Here is a 17,316-nt window from a genome sequence, read left to right as displayed (position 1 = left end):
AGTCAGGAGACCTGGATTGAATCTCAGCTCTGATTCCTCCCTTTATCCCTCCCTACCTCCCTTTCTTCCTTCCCAAAATGAGGTTGGCAAAGTAAACATCAGCCGAGTAATGCAGGGCCTTGCAGCCCATGCCAACTGTAAACAGAAATCATTAAAAGATCCTAAGGAGAGGATTGAGAAGATCAGGTTTCTGCTTTGGAGGGATTTTTGGTTTGTTTGTTTTTGTAAAATATACATAACATTTACCATTTTAATTATTTTTAGGTATATAGTTCAGTGGCATTAAGTACATTCACATTGTTGTGAAACTATCACCACCATCCATCTCCAGAACTTTTTCACCTTCCTAAAGTGAGATTCGGTATCTATTAAAAAATAACTCCCCATTCTCCTCTCCCCCTACCCCAGGCAACCACCATTCTACTTTCTGTCTCTATGAATTTGACTCTTCTAGGTACCTCATATGAATGGAATCATACAGTATTAGTCCTTTTGTGTTTGGCTTATTTCACTCAGCGTAATATCTTTAAGGTTCATCATGTTGTAGCATGTGTCAGAATTTCCTACATTTTTAGGGCTGAAGCATACTCCATTGAATGTATATACAAAAAAAACCCTCATGTTTTGTTTATCCATTCATACATCAGTGAACATTTGTGTTGTTTCCATCTTTGGCTATTGTGAATAATGCTCCTATGAATGTACAAATACCTGTTCAAGTCTTTGCTTTTAATTCTTTTGAATACGTACCCACAAGTAGAAAATAATAATAAAATAATAATAAAATATATATTTTAAATATCTGTGTCATTAAATGCATTCGCCCATTTAGTTGCAACCATAAAATGGTATTTTAAAATACTTAAATTGAGAATTAAAGTTAAGCAATAAAACCTTATATATAATAGTCAAATGAGCCACAACTCCTGTGACATTACAATCACCTAGTGTTCCAACTGCTCCAGCTGAGCCACCTCATACTTCATGACCTACTCTCTTCCCTGGGTCCAGCATCCCAGACCTCATTCTGCCAGAACAATATAAATTTCTGACTCCCCTCCCATACCCCTCTACAACTAGATCTAGCCTTGTTTTCCAATGACTCCTCAGAATTTAATAAAATTAAAACTCCTTACCCCATCACCTAAGACTCTCCGTGGTCTGGCCCTGGATGCCCCATCTCTTACTTCTCATCCCCACTCACCTTCGAAGCCAACCATAAAGAAGCTATTTGCAGTTCCCCACATGTACCAAATCTCTGTGCTTTTACACTTGTTTTCCTTTCTGCTCTGCCTTGTGCTTCTTTGTCTGGCTAATTTTCATCTGTCCTTCAAGACTCAGTTCAAGCATTAGTTTTTACAGGAAACTTTCCATGATCCACAGTCCTATTCCCCACCACCACTCATTGCCACCCAGATGAAGGGCCCCTCCTTGGCTTTCTCAGAATATTTTCAGCATAGCACTTAGCAGAGTACATCACCATCGTGCATCTATCAGTCTCTCTCCAAAGGGCAAGGACCATGCATTTTATTTATTTCCCCCTGCCTGGCATATGAGAGGTACTCAGTAAGTTCAGTGAAGGAATGAATTACCTCAAGGCAGTTGGTAAAAAACAAATATATTATAGAGAAAAAATGACTACTTGTATTTGTGATTAGTAGGTTTAGAAACTCTAATTTTGACATACTGGCACACTTTCAAATTCAAAATCTGTTAGATTAGGAAAAAAAATCCAAACCACCTAAAACTTGAACCTTTTACTCTCTTTCATCAAAATCATGGATGAATTAAAAGTAACTGCAAATATTTAGGCCAGAAAACTTAGAATATAATTAGATGTAGCTATGTTCATGCATATGCTAATATTAATCTAAATTTAAACACCTGGAAAGGTATGAAACTTTTGAAAAGGGAAACTTTTGAAAATTCACCTCCATTCCACGTATCCTACAGCCCAGCCACCTGGCCCACTAGAACAAGCCGTACCGAAGTTCATACTATTCTCTTGACCTCCTTCTTCCACCTGACAAACTCCTCCCATACTTCAGGGTCTCATTCAAGTATCTTTTTCTCTGTGAATTCACACCCTTCCTCGCATGTAAGTGCTCTTTACCTGGGTTCCCTTAACATTTTATTCTTACTAGAAATGTAGCATTTATCAGATCTTAACATGGTTGTTCATATGTCTGTTTCCACTGTTCTACTGTGGCCACTTTTTGAGGGTTAAAATCTTATTCATTATTGAATTCCCAGTAGTTAGCACAGAGCCAGTCATCAAATAGGATACACAGAGATTAGAGCAAGGCAAGAAGGAAGTAATGAAGAAAGGGAGGGAGGGAGGAAGGCAGGAAGGAAGGAAAGAAGGAAAAAAGGAAAGAAGGAGCTGAATCAGCTCCCTAACAAGGGAAGAATCCAGCTGTGGAAAATTGTAATCTGAGTCCAACAGAATTACAGAGGCAAGACCCAGTCTTTGCAAATAGTTTCAGTTGGGTGTTAGGATGATGACCTAGGGCCTAAACAGAAATAGCTTCCCCTTCTCTGTAACTTAGAGAGTTTTTATAGGAGCTTAACCAAAGCCAAGAATAAAAAGAAAAGATAAACTAGGAAAGAGATGAATCCAAGAAAATAATTCTTTCCTCCGTATGATATTATTTTGTTAAATGGAGGAATATAAGATAATGCATTTAATGTTACTTAATTTGAACATTTAGAAATTTCCCCACAAATAAAAGGAATTATGTTGTACATTTTAAATGCCAGATTAAGGGTATTTTGATTACAGGACTGCAGAGGGAGAAACGGGCCATAAGAAGTGGCAAGCATCATCTTTAGAGATGGACTTCAGATGTCCTGGAATATAAACTGGTCAGTGGGGGTCTTCTGGTGGAGAGAGAGGCAATTTGCAGCACAGGGATAAAAGAATAGATGAGGCTGAAAGGGGCTGAAAGAAGGAATGAGGATAAAAGACATAAGGGGATGGCAATTCTCTAACAACTCTGCTATCCTAACCCAAGAACCCTCAGGGATAAATCTAATAACCCAGGGATAAGACAGGAAGATCATGAAGGAGTAAAAAGATACTTGGCAGTTTTCACATTTGTGTTTCTAAAGGGCTACATTAAAATCATTACCAAAAAGGAAAATAATTTAAATGTGTCCTTACTGTGTGTACTTTTTTTTTATATTAAATCCTTGGTTCTCATTGCATTGAAAAATACACACAGATAGATGATATGAAATGACTGAAATAAAAAGATAATAACTACAAGTGACAACAATAGAAACAGTTGCTTTTCTATGGAACTTAGCCCACTTCTAAAGACTAAGGGCAAAAAAACCCTGCTGAGTTATCACTGTTGGTTTTGCTCATTTACTGAATCCAATTATAAAAACACAATATAAAATTGGGCATAGGATTGGGCATTGGTTAAATTTATAATAATAGAACTAATATCAAAAATTATTCTTTTAGAAAACAAAGATTCAAGGCTCACTGTATGACATATACAAAGCTTCACTCATATACTTTACTTTTATGAAAAAACCTAGAAAACGGCATGACAAATAGACTAAGGAAAAAGAAAACTGAAGAGTTAGTTTAAAATGTTGAACAAGGGCTTCCCTGGTGGTGCAGTGGTTGAGAATCTGCCTGCCATTGCAGGGGACATGGGTTCGAGCCCTGGTCTGGGAAGATCCCACATGCCGTGGAGCGGCTGGCCCCGTGAGCCACAATTACTGAGCCTGTGCGTCTGGAGCCTGTGCTCTGCAACAAGAGAGGCCGCGATAATGAGAGGCCCGCACACCGCGATGAGGAGTGGCCCCCACTTGCCGCAACTAGAGAAAGCCCTTGCACAGAAACGAAGACCCAACACAGACATAAATAAATAAATAAAATTTAAAAAAAAAAAACCACTCTTTAAAAAAAAAAAAAAAATGTTGAACAAGAGAAGGGAAAGGTAACTCACTGCAGCAATGCTTTGGTCTTCCTGGTGGGGTCTTCTGGCTTGAAGTTTTTATAGGCTTCTACTTCGTGTTCTATGGACAGCAACTGTCCCTGCAGTTTGTTCCTGAAGTTAGGTAGGGTGTCTCGAATGTGGTTGGTAAGTTGCTAAATAAAGCAAAACAAAATCATACACTCATACAACAGATTGAAGATCAACTCGTAAGACAAAAATCACCCTTCACTGTTTTCCAGGTCATTCAAAACCTTAAAAAGCCATATATACATGTGAGACTGACTGTGTAGACAGATACTCCAACTCTGTCATCCACTGCCCTACAGCGAAGCTCAAAATTCCTTCAGCTAAAGTCACTTGCTTGGACAATCTTTTTATGTCTGGGATACCCTGTTAAAAGGCAGCTAATGTTACTAATGAAGCTGCCTAATAACACCTTAACATGGATTGATTTGTCAGATCAGCTACCTTGTCGAAAGGAACATTAAGTTAGAATGTGGTACAAATGAAGGAAATGGAGAGTTACAGGTGCTGCCTGAGTTCTCAGGACCAAATGGCTTACCACTGGTGGAGCCCAGAGGTACCTGCCAGCTGTTAAGTTCCTCTCCATTCTATAGCTCAGGCAGGTGTTTCCTCTCACCTCCACCTTTAGGCCCCAGTCCAACTGTGGTTAGTCACTGGCTTACACCCTCAACAGGTTGCACATAAGCTTTCTTGTTGATATCTTTACCTAACCACCTTCTTGGCACTTCCACTGAAGTCATCTGCTGGCACCTCAAGCTCAGTCTGATAAAAAAATTCTCCAAGAGATTTTCTAAGAGGGACACAATTAATTGAGAACAAAGGTGGGATATAAACCCAGACTGGTTAGCTCTCTGCCTGATGTTCTTTCTATTACAGTGTAATTAAGGAAAGTCTGAATTAAAAGGAAAAAAAAAAGACCACCTTCTTGAACTGCTTAAGGAATAAACTCAGAATCAAGAGAAAGAATATCAACTTCATAGAAATGTAGGAAAAAGAATAATAAATTCAAAGTAAGGGGAATAAATAGACCCAGACTGACTGAAGAACCATTTTAAATCATTTTTATGTTCATCTGAGGTTACCTGGATATATCTATTCAATAAATCTATAGTTATTTAATTGTCAATAGTTCATACTATATTATACCCTTGTCCACAGTTATGACTTATCATGTTATTCCCCTGGCATGTGCTGCCATTATGGCTCTGAAGCAGAAAACAAAAGAATAGAGATGACTACATTCCCAGTAGCAATTCCACAAGACACAAACCCTCAAATCTAAGAGTAACAGTAACCACGAGAAACCAGTGGCCACCTGACTGCCATGTGAGTGGTAAATAATCAAAATACTTGGTTTCTACCATTTGTTTCTCATATATCTCAATAGCAAAGCAATACTAAGGACCACTCCTAGTTTTCTAAAACACTTCTTTCCTTAGCTTTCATGACCCCAGCTCCTGTCATTTTTCTCCGAACCTTTCTGAATACCTTATCCATCTCCTTTGCCAAGTTGTTCTCCTCTGCCAGACCTGTAAATATTGACATACCTCAAATGTGGGTCCTACACCTCTTCTTTGGTCACTGTCTGTTCTCTACTAAGGCAATCATTTCATCCATGGTTTCAATATATATTCAAACACCTGTGGCTATGGACATGTTATCTAAAGACCAGACTTCTTATCTTTGGTGAGGGTATATGTATTAGACCACCTGCCTGACTTCTCCTCTTGGAAGCATCAACCTCAGCATGTCTGAAATAAAGTACCTAATATTCCCTTCAGGGTTCTCCATTTTGATGACTTCGTAACAACCTGGGAACTTGGGAGTTATCCTTGACTTTACCACTCCATCACCCACCAGAGCTAATCTACCACCAAGTTCTCAATTTTCCAAAACATTTCTCAAATCTGCTTTCTTTTCCCATCTCCACTGGCCCTAACTGAGACCAAGCTGCCATCATTTCTCACTTTGACTCCTAAGTGGTCCTCTCATCTCTACTCTTGGTCTTCCTATCTGCAACCACCATAATCCTTTTTAATCCACAGATATGACTGTGTTATTCCCCTTCTCAGATTCCTTAAACAACTGACTCCCCACTGCTCTTAGGATAAGAGCCAAAATCCTTAACTTGGCCTACAAACACCGTAGGACCCAGCCACTGCCTGCATCTCCAAATTCATCTCTTACAACTCATTCCCTCACTCTCTGCCCTTCAACCATAATAATATTCCTTTCAATTCCTCAAAAATGTCCTGTTCTCTTCCAGTTTTTGCCATAGTAACTGGTTCAGGGTCAGAGGTGTTGGTGCACATTAAATCAGCAATAAGATTCTCTTAATTTCAAACACCGTATGAAGCAATAGAGAAACGGATTATCCAGGAAATGAAAGATTTTCAGTATAACATTTATTCAATTTTCAGTCAACCAGAATCAGTTAGGCCATAATTTAGGGGTCACCTGTAGTAACCAAATGGTCAATCATATCCATCCAGTATTCACAACTTAATTTATTCCTAACTTTATCTTTCTGATCATCTTAGTGATATTTCTCTAAGATTTTTTTTCTTAGACCAATACAGGCACGAAAGCAGCAATCAAAAAAGAATTTTACCAGAGCTAAATATATTGATAGACTATCATGGTTCTTGCATGACAAACCAGTCCTTCTCTAAACCATGTTCATAATTTTTAAATGACACAACTATCACTGCTTCATGGCTTCCAAATACTCACCTACCCTTAATTTAAAAGTACAAATTTCACATTAAAATAGAAGTACTATGTCGCTTAAAATAGAAGTACACCACTGTTTTTTATTTTCTAAAACTTCTTCAATTGTTTTGCCTAAATGATTCAGGTATAATGTAACAAGCAGCCTATTACTCTGTTAGCCTCTACTGACACCTTCTAGGAGGGAACAATCAGAACTTCTGATAATTACTTGACTAATTTAAGTTCATAGATAAAAAGTTACAAAGTGCTTTCTTTTTTTTAATCTTAATTAGAGTACAATTGCTTTACAATGGTGTGTTCGTTTCTGCTTAATAACAAAGGGAATCAGTTATACATATACATATGTCCAATATCTCTTCCCCTTTGCATCTCCCTCCCTCGCACCCTCCCTATCCCACCCCTCTAGGTGGTCACAAACAACCGAGCTGATCTCCCTGTGCTATGCGGCTGCTTCCCACTAGTTATCTATTTTACGTTTAGTAGTGTATATATGTCCATTCCACTCCCTCACTTTGTCCCAGCTTACCGTTCCACCTCCCCATATCCTCAAGTCCATTCTCTAGTAGGTCTGTGTCTTTATTCCTGTCTTACCCCTAGGTTCTTCATGACATTTTTTTTTTAGATTCCACACATATGTGTTAGCATATGGTATTTGTTTTTCTCTTTCTGACATACTTCACTCTGTATGACAGACTCTAGGTCCATCCACCACACTACAAATAACTCAATTTCATTTTTTTTATGGCGGAGTAATATTCCATTGTATATATGTGCCACATCTTCTTTATCCATTCATCTGTTGATGGGCACTTAGGTTGCTTCCATATTCTGGCTATTGTAAATAGAGCTGCAATGAACATTGTGGTACATGACTCTTATCGAAGTATGGTTTCCTCAGGGTATATGCCCAGTAGTGGGATTGCTGGGTCGTATGGTAGTTCTATTTTTAGTTTTCTAAGGAAACTCCATACTGTTCTCCATAGTGGCTGTATCACTTTACATTCCCACCAACAGTGCCAGAGGGTTCCCTTTTCTCCACACCCTCTCCAGCATTTACTGTTTCTAGATTTTTTGATGATGGCCATTCTGACTGGTGTGAGATGATATCTCCTTGTAGTTTTTTTTTTTTTTTTTTTTTGTGGTACGCAGGCCTCTCACAGTTGTGGCCTCTCCCGTTGTGGAGCACAGGCTCCGAACACGCAGGCTCAGCGGCCATGGCTCACGGGCCCAGCCGCTCCGCGGCATGTGGGATCTTCCCGGACCGGGGCACGAACCCGCGTCCCCTGCATCGGCAGGCAGACTCTCAACCACTGCGCCACCGGGGAAGCCCTCTCCTTGTAGTTTTGATTTGCATTTCTCTAATGATTAAAGATGTTGAGAAATCTTTCGTGTGTTTGTTGGCAATCTGTATATCTTCTTTGGAGAAATGTCTATTTAGGTCTTCTGCCCATTTTTGGACTGGGTTGTTTGTTTTTTTGATATTGAGCTGCATGAGCTGATTGTAAATTTTGGAGATTAATCCTTTGTCAGTTGCTTCATTTGCAAATATTTTCTCCCATTCTGAGGGTTGTCTTTTCATCTTGTTTATGGTTTCCTTTGCTGTGCAAAAGCTTTTAAGTTTCATTAGGTCCCATGTGTTTATTTTTGTCTTTATTTCCATTTCTCTAGGAGGTGGGTTAAAAAGGATCTTGCTGTGATTTACGTCATAGAGTGTTCTGCCTATGTTTTCCTCTAAGAGTTTTATAGTGTCTGCCCTTACATTTAGGTCTTTAACCCATTTTGAGTTTATTTTTGTGGATGGTGTTAGGGAGTACTCTAATTTCATTCTTTTACATGTAGCTGTGCAGGATTCCCAGCACCACTTATTGAAGAGGCTGCCTTTTCTCCACTGATATATTCTTGCCTCCTTTATCAAAGATAAGGTGACCATATATGAGTGGGTTTATCTCTGGGCTTTCTATCCTGTTCCATTGATCTATATTTCTGTTTTTGTGCCAGTACCATACTGTCTTGATTACTGTAGCTTTGTAGTATAGTCTGAAGTCAGGGAGCCTGATTCCTCCAGCTCCGTTTTTCATTCTCAAGATTGCTTTGGCTATTTGGGGTGTTTTCTGTTTCCATACAAATTGTGAAATTTTTTGTCCTAGTTCTGTGAAAAATGCCAGTGTTAGCTTGATAGGGATTGCACTGAATCTGTAGATTGCTTTGGGTAGTAGAGTCATTTTCACAATGTTGATTCTTCCAATCCAAGAACATGGTATATCTCTCCATCTGTCTGTATCATCTTTAATTTCTTTCATCAGTGTCTTATAATGTTATGCATACAGGTCTTTTGTCTCCATACGTAGGTTTATTCCTAGATATTTTATTCTTTTTGTTGCAATGGTAAATGGAAGTGTTTTCTTAATTTCACTTTCAGATTTTTCATCATTAGTGTATAGCAATGCAAGAGATTTCTGTGCATTAATTTTGTATCCTGCTACATTACCAAATTCATTGATTAGCTCTAGTAGTTTTCTGTTAGCATCTATAGGATTCTCTATGTATAGTATCAAGTCATCTGCAAACGGTGACAGCTTTACTTCCTCTTTTCTGATTTGGATTCCTTATATTACTTTTTTTTCTCTGATTGCTGTGACTAAAACTTCCAAAACTTATGTTGAATAATAGTGGTGAGCGTGGGCAACCTTGTCTTTTTCCTGATCTTAGTGGAAATGGTTTCACTTTTTCATCATTGAGGACGATGTTGGCAGTGGGTTTCTCATATATGTCCTTTATTATGTTGAGGAAAGTTCCCTCTGCCTACTTTCTGGAGGGTTTTTATCATAAATGGGTGTTGAATTTTCTCGAAAGCTTTCTCTGCATCTATTGAAATGATCATATTGTTTTTCTCCTTCAATTTGTTAATATGGTGTATCACATTGATTGATTTGTGTACATTGAAGAATCCTTGTTTTCCTGGGATAAACCCCACTTGATCATGGTGTATGATCCTTTTAATGTGCTGTTGGATTCTGTTTGCTAGTATTTTGTGGAGGATTTTTGCATCTATCTTCATTAGTGATATTGACCTATAGTATTCTTTATTTGTGACATCTTTGTCTGGTTTTGGTATCAGGGTGATGGTGGCCTCGTAGAATGAGTTTGGGAGTGTTTCTCCCCTGCTATATTTTGGAAGAGTTTGAGAAGGATAGGTATTAGCTCTTCTCTAAATGTTTGATAGAATTTGCCTGTGAAGCCATCTGGTCCTGGGCTTTTATTTGTTGGAAGATTTTATTTTTTTTATTTTTATTTTTTTTGCAGTACACGGGCCTCTCACTGTTGTGGCCTCTCCCGTTGTGGAGCAAAGGCTCCGGATGCACAGGCTCAGCGGCCATGGCTCGCAGGCCCAGCCGCTCCATGGCATGTGGGATCTTCCCGGATCGGGGCACAAACCTGTGTCCCCTGCATCGGAAGGCGGACTCTCAACCACTGTGCCACTAGGGAAGCCCTGTTGGAAGATTTTTAATCACAGTTTCAATTTCAGTGCTTGTGATCGGTCTGTTCATGTTTTCTATTTCTTCCTGGTTCAGTCTCGGAAGGTAGTGCATTTCTAAGAAGTTGTCCATTTCTTCCAGGTTTTCCATTTTATTGGCATATAGTTGCCTGCAGTAATCTCTCATGATATTTTGTATTTCTGCAGTGTCAGTTGTTACTTCTTTTTCATTTCTAATTCTATTGATTTGAGTCTTCTCCCTTTTTTTCTTCATGAGTCTGGCTAATGGTTTATCAATTTTGTTTATCTTCTCAAAGAACCAGCCTTTAGTTTTATTGATCTTTGCTATCATTTCCTTCATTTCTTTTTCATTTATTTCTGATCTGATCTTTATGATTTCTTTCCTTCTGCTAAGTTTGGGGATTTTTTGTTCTTCTTTCTCTAATTGCTTTAGCTGTAAGGTTAGGTTGTTTATTTGAGATGTTTCTTGTCTCTTGAGGTAGGATTGTATTGCTAACAACTTCCCTCTTAGAACTGCTTTTGTTGCATCCCATAGGTTTTGGGTCATCATGTTTTCATTGTCATTTGTTTCTAGGTATTTTTTGATTTCCTCTTTGATTCCTTCAGTGATCTCTTGGTTATTAAGTAGTGTATTGTTTAGCCTCCATGTGTTTAGCCTCCATTGTTTAGCCTCCATGTGTTTGTAATTTTTACAGATTTTTTCTTGTAATTGATATCTAGTCTCACAGCGTTGTGGCTGGAAAATATATTTGATATGATTTTAATATTCTTAAATTTACCAAGGCTTGATTTGTGACCCAAGATATGATCTATCCTGGAGAATGTTCCATGAGCACTTGAGAAGAATATGTATTCTGTTGTTTTTGGATGGAATGTCCCATAAATATCAATTAAGTCCATCTTGTTTAATGTGTCATTTAAAGTTTGTGTTTCCTTATTTATTTTCATTTTGGATGATCTGTCCATTGGTGAAAGTGGGGTGTTAAAGTCCCCTAGTATTATTTTGTGTTACTGTTGATTTCCCCATTTATGGCTGTTAGCATTTGCTTTATGTACTGAGGTGCTCCTATGTTAGGTGCATATATATTTACAATTGCTATATCTTCTTTTTGGATTGAAACCTTGATCAGTATGTAGTGTCCTTCTTTGTCTCTTGTAATAATCTTTGTTTTAAAGTCTATTGTCTGATATGAGAATTGCTACTCCAGCTTTGATTTCCATTTGCATGGAATATCTTTTTCCAACCCCTCACTTTCAGTCTGTATGTGTCCCTAGGTCTGAGGTGGGTCTCTTGTAGACAATATACAGGTCTTGTTTTTGTATCCATTTAGCCAGTCTATGCCTTTTGGTTGCAGCATTTAATCCATTTACATTTAAGGTATTATTCGATATGTATGTTCCTGTTACCATATTCTTAATTGTTTTGGGATTGTTATTGTAGGTCTTTTCCTTCTCTTGTGTTTCCTGCCTAGAGAAGTTCCTTTAGCATTTGTTGTACAGCTGGTTTGGTGGTACTGAATCCTCTTAGCTTTGCTTGTCTGTAAAGGTTTTAATTTCTCCATTAAATCTAAATGAGATCCTTGCTGGGTAATCTATGTTGTAGGTTTTTCTCCTTCAGCATTATAAATATGTCCTGCCACTCCCTTATGGCTTTCAGAGTTTCTCCTGCAAGATCAGCTGTTAACCTTATGGGGATACCCTTGTTTGTTATTTGTTGTTTTTCCCTTGCTGCTTTTAGTATTTTTTCTTTGTATTTAATTTTTGATAGTTTGATTAATATGTGTCTTGGCATGTTTCTCCTTGGATTTAGCCTGTATGGGACTCTCTGTGCTTCCCAGACTCGATTAACTATTTCCTTTCCCATATTAGGGAAGTTTTCAACTATAATCTCTTCAAATATTTTCCTAGTCCCTTTCTTTTTCTGTTCTTTTTCTGGGACCCCTATAATTCGAATGTTGATACATTTAATGTTGTACCCGCGGTCTCTGAGACTGTCCTAATTTCTTTTCATTCTTTTTTCTTTATTCTGCTCTGCAGTAGTTATTTCAACTATTTTATCTTCCAGGTTGGATAAGATAACGGATAAGAAGAACTTATCCATTCTCCTGTCTCAGTTATTCTGCTATTGTTACGTTCTAGAGAATTTTTAATTTCATTTATTGTGTTGTTCATCCTGTTTATTTGCTCTTTAGTTCTTCTAGGTCCTTGTTAAACATTTCTTGTATTTTCTCCATTCTATTTCCAAGATTTTGGATCACCTTTACTATCATTATTCTGAATTCTTTTTCAGGTAGACTGCCTATTTCCTCTTTGTTAGGTCTGGTGGGTTTTTGCCTGCTCCTTCATCTGCTGTGTGTTTCTCTGTCTCCTCATTTTGCTTCAGTTACTGTGTTTGGGGTCTTCTTTTCGCAGGCTGCAGGTTCGTAGTTCCCACTGTTTTTGGTGTCTGTCCCCAGTGCCTAAGGTTGGTTCAGTGTGTTGGGTAGGCTTCCTGTTGGAGGGGACTAGTGCCTGTGTTCTGGTGGATGAGTCTGGATCTTGTCTTTATGGTGGGCAGGTCCACGTCTGGTGGTGTGTTTTGGGCTGTCTGTGGCCTTATTATGATTTTAGGCAGCCTCTCTACTAATGGATGGGGTTGTGTTCCTGTGTTGCCAGTTGTTTGTCGTAGGGTGTCCAGCACTGTAGCTTGCTGGTCGTTGAGTGGAGCTGGGTCTTGGCGTTGAGTTGGTGATCTCTGGGAGATTTTTGCCGTTTGATATTACGTGGAGCTGGGAGGTCTCTTGTGGACCAGTGTCCTGAACTTGGTGCTCCCACCTCAGAGGCACAGCACTGACACCTGGCTAGAGCACCAAGAGCCTGTCATCCATGCAGCTCAGAATAAAAGGGAGGAAAGAAAGAAAGAAAGAAGAAGATAAAATAAAATAAATTAAATTAAATGTAAAATAAAATAAAGGTATTAAAAAATAAAAATTATTTAAAAAAAATTTTTAAGTAATATAAAAAAAGAAAAAGAAGAGAGCAACCAAACCAAAAAACAAATCCACCAATAACAAGTGCTAAAAACTATACTAAAAAAACAAACAAAGAAAAATGGACAGACAGAACCCTAAGATAAATGGTAAAAGCAAAGCTATACAGACAAAATCACACACAAAAGCATACACATACACACTCACAAAAAAAGAGAAAAAGGGAAAAAATATATAAATATTGTTGCTCCCAAACTCCACCTCCTCAATTTGGGATGATTTGTTGTCTGTTCAGGTATTCCACAGATGCAGGGTACATCAAGTTGATTGTGGAGAAATAATTAGCTGCTCCTGAGGCTGCTGGGAGAGATTTCCCTTTCTCTTATTTTTCGCACAGCTCTTGGGGTTCAGCGATGGATTTGGACCTACCTCTGCATGTAGGTCACCTGAGGGCATCTGTTCTTCGCTCAGACAGGATGGGGTAAAAGGAGCAGCTGATTCAGGAGCTCTGGCTCACTCAGGCTGGGGGGAGGGAGGGGTATGGATGTGGGGTGAGCCTGCGGCGGCAGAGGCCAGCGGGACGTTGCACCGGCCTGAGGCATGCCATGCGTTCTCCCAGGGAAGTTGTCCCTGGATCACAGGACCCTGGCAGTGGAGGGCTGCACAGGCTCTTGGGAGGGGAGGCATGGATAGTGACCTGTGCTTGCTCACAGGCTTCTTGGTGGCGGCAGCAGCAGCCTTAGTGGCTCATGCCTGGCTCCGGAGTCCGCGCTGATAGCTGTGGCTCGTGCCCATCTCTGGAGCTCCTTTAAGCAGCTCTCTTAATCCCCTCTCCTCACGCACCAGGAAACAAAGAGGCAAGAAAAAGTCTCTTGCCTCTTCGGCAGCTCCAGACTTTTTCCCGGACTCCCTCCCGGCTAGCCGTGGCGCACTAGTCCCTTCAGGCTGTGTTCACGCAGCCAACCCCAGTCCTCTCCCTGGGATCCGAGGTAAGCCCGAGCCTCAGCTCCCATCCCCCGCCCATCCCAGCGGGTGAGCAGACAAGCCTCTCAGGCTGGTGAGTGCAGGTCGGCACCGATCCTCTGTGCTGGAATCTCTCCGCTTTGCCCTCTTCATCCCTGGTGCTGCGCTCTCCTCTGTGGCTCCGAAGCTTCCCCCCTCCGCCACCCGCAGTCTCCGCCCGCGAAGGGGCTTCCCAGTGTGTGGAAACCTTTCCTCCTTCACAGCTCCCTCCCACTTGTGCAGGTCCCGTCCCTGTTCTTTTGTCTTTTTTCTTTTGCCCTACCCAGGTACGTGGGGAGTTGCCTTTGGGAGGTCTGAGGTCTTCTGCCAGTGTTCAGTAGGTGTTCTGTAGGAGTTGTTCTACATGTAGATGTTATTTCTGATGTGTTTGTGGGGAGGAAGGTGATCTCCACGTCTTACTCTTCCACCATCTTGAAGCTCCCCTCCACAGTGCTTTTTGTGAGAAAAGCTGCTCACTGTTTGAGTCAATGTGATCAAATCTTGGGGTGGGAGCTCTACACTCAATGACAATGACTCTTAACTCCACTAAGGGCAGGAAAATATGTGGCCAAGCCTACTGAATGTTTATGCAAGAAATGTGTACGTGCGTGGGACGAGGGGAGGGAGAGGGCCTAATTCTATCTGTCACAGGGAAACAGATTATCTGGAAAAGCTTCTTAGAGGAATGTAGATCAATAATTGCTTATGTATTTTCAAGATTGTAAATTAAGGAACAAATGAATCCTAACAAAACCTTACAGAAAATTTAACCTAACCATCACAGACTGATATTTCAAAAACAAATGCCAAGAGACTGACTTTTCAGAGATATAAAAGTTTCACTCCTTAAGATAACTATATATTATGAGTAAACATGTGCTAAAATGTATTCCCCTGCTCACTGTTCCAAATAAATATGTATTTCTGCTTTGCGTGCTGTTTTTTCAATAATATTAAGGTGGAGTCTGGTCACTTAGAATAGTAACAGTCTGGATCCCAGTATTCATATTCATCTTTTTAATTTCTATCATTATGCTAAATGTCTTAGTTTAGAAAAAGAGTATAAAAATAAGAAATATGGATTCCAATAGTCATTTACATATTTTATCATTGTTCTTTTCACTTGAAGAAAACATCTTTACCTGATTAAGGACCTTCTGAAGGTGTGGGGTCCCCATCCGATCAGCAATATGTCTGTAAGCCGGGTGTGAGAGAAAAAATTTCCTTTCTGCCAACATGGCAGCCTTTATATCCTTCTTCCCATCTATGTCCTTCTGGCTCCTGTTTACCACCCCCACGTAACCTAAAACAAAACACACACCTATGGAGTTGGGACACCTTTGATTTATTCTGGGGAAATTCTAACACTCTTGAAGAGGCTGAATAAGAAAAAAAAATTATTTCAGGGCCTGAAGAATAGATCCCTTTACAAAACATAGTTTGAGATATCAGTATTTAACAACGGCTGGATGATTTGGCTAACGTTGATTTTTTTAGCATTAACAAAATAATGTCCTTTGTCCTTAAAAGATCTGTGCATTTAAATAGAGTAAATCTCTAAGCCGTTTTGTCATATAGCAGGCAAGTAAATAATTCAGACTTAAACAGTATACATGTATGCAGTCTATGATGAATATTTATACCCTCCCTTCAAACACCTGCCTTTTCCTGTTTTCTTATTATTTGAAGGAATAGTTCTCCCTTTGGATAATTTTTAATACATCATTTGGGAACACCATGCCATTCCATAAAATGTGTAACTAATCATCAATCCATTCCTCCCAACTGTGGAGACGTTAAAATCCAGCTTCCCATTGTTTTCCCAGTTGTTTCTCTGCCACATCATCAAAGGAAATCCTGTACAGGACACAGTACATTACCCCTGCGAAGCGGCAGCAGCTTATTCTCTAGGACATCCCTGGCATCCGTTCCCTCATCCATAAGATCCAGTTTGGTGATGACTCCAATGGTTCTTAGACCTGCAACACAAACAAACCCCACATTACACAATTTGCAGAATACTAACAAGTTTCAGAGACATATATGTCTCAATGCTAATTGCAAAGCACTCATGTCCTGGTTCTTTCCCTGTTCCTCTCCATTTACTTTGTTTTCTAATCCACTACTACCCCAGTCTAGTGAATGTCAATGGGTTGAGGCAGAGAGTTGCAAACCACCCATCCATAAGATAACTCTTGATTCAGGAGAGAAAAGAACAAATAGCTGCTTCACCAAAATACTTTTAAATGTATGAGTTTATTTTTGTACTATGCATACATGGAAATGATACATTTAAATTTTCCTCCCAGGGATTGCACACAATATGGATGTTTTAACTTTTTATGTATCACATTATTAAAAACAAAAAAATAGGCTACACATGGACCAATGATATGGGTGTGTCATAAACCAAAGCTTATTATTGATCCAGTTCTGAGTACCTGAGGTCAAAAACATAAAAAGAAGAAAACTACGTATAGGATAGCATCATCCCCAAAAACAAACTCGCAGAAAAGGAAATATGATTTAATAGAAAGAAGCCTGAAATAGGAATTCTGAGCCTTGGATTCTAGTCAAGGCAAGTCACTTAATTCTCCAGGTCTCAGTTTCCCTCATCTGTAAAATAAAGCATTGGAAATTATTTAATCTTAAAAGGTACTCCAACCACTAATTTTTTAAGATGGTGAAACTAAGCCAGAGAGAGATTAAATAACTTTCCCAAGGTCATATAAGAAGTGGATCTGGGCAGTCTGGTTCCAGAGTCCATGCTTTTAACCAATATACTGCTTATCGTGGTTAAAAAAAAAAAAAAAAATTTATTAAAAAGGCTTAAACCAAGAAAGTCAAAGAAAATAGGAAAGGAATGCAGAAAATTTTTGAGACTGTAAATCTAGCTGGATGACTGCTAACCAACTTAACATATCAGAGAAAGAGGAAAACTGCATCCAAGAAAGCCAACAAAAGGAGACGTCCAGAAACTAAATAATTTACATCACAGCATCTCAGTAAGATTCAAGACCTGGGGGACAGAAAGCTCTGAAAACTATGGAGAGTGGTGGTGGCAGCTGAAGCTGAAAACAGAAGTACTGGATGGAATCAGTCAGATTTCCATGGGTAACATAGCTAGGAGCTGCCC

At 39.4% G+C, this 17,316-nt stretch overlaps 1 protein-coding gene across 10 annotated transcripts in view; it reads right to left on the bottom strand.

The window, feature by feature from the left end:
* DNM3 (dynamin 3) overlaps positions 1–17,316 on the bottom strand; it is a 596,153-nt gene that overhangs the window by 378,144 nt on the left and 200,693 nt on the right. For all 10 annotated transcript variants that reach the window (XR_014014161.1, XR_014014162.1, XR_014014163.1 and 7 more), the window contains exons 5-7: positions 16,061–16,159; positions 15,323–15,483; positions 3,966–4,108 (exon numbers count right to left, since the gene is read on the bottom strand). Coding sequence is in view for 7 of the 10 variants with exons in the window: in XM_081221443.1 (XP_081077569.1) it covers positions 3,966–4,108; positions 15,323–15,483; positions 16,061–16,159 (403 nt within the window). In the remaining 3 variants the exon portion in view is untranslated. The remainder of the gene's footprint in view (positions 1–3,965; positions 4,109–15,322; positions 15,484–16,060; positions 16,160–17,316) is intronic.

Source organism: Mesoplodon bidens (assembly GCF_964165515.1).
Source record: "Mesoplodon bidens genome assembly, chromosome: 2".
In the NCBI taxonomy this organism is placed as follows: Eukaryota; Metazoa; Chordata; class Mammalia; order Artiodactyla; family Ziphiidae; genus Mesoplodon; species Mesoplodon bidens.
Note: the sequence above shows the minus strand (reverse complement) of the source record. Positions and strands in the feature narration are given on the sequence as shown.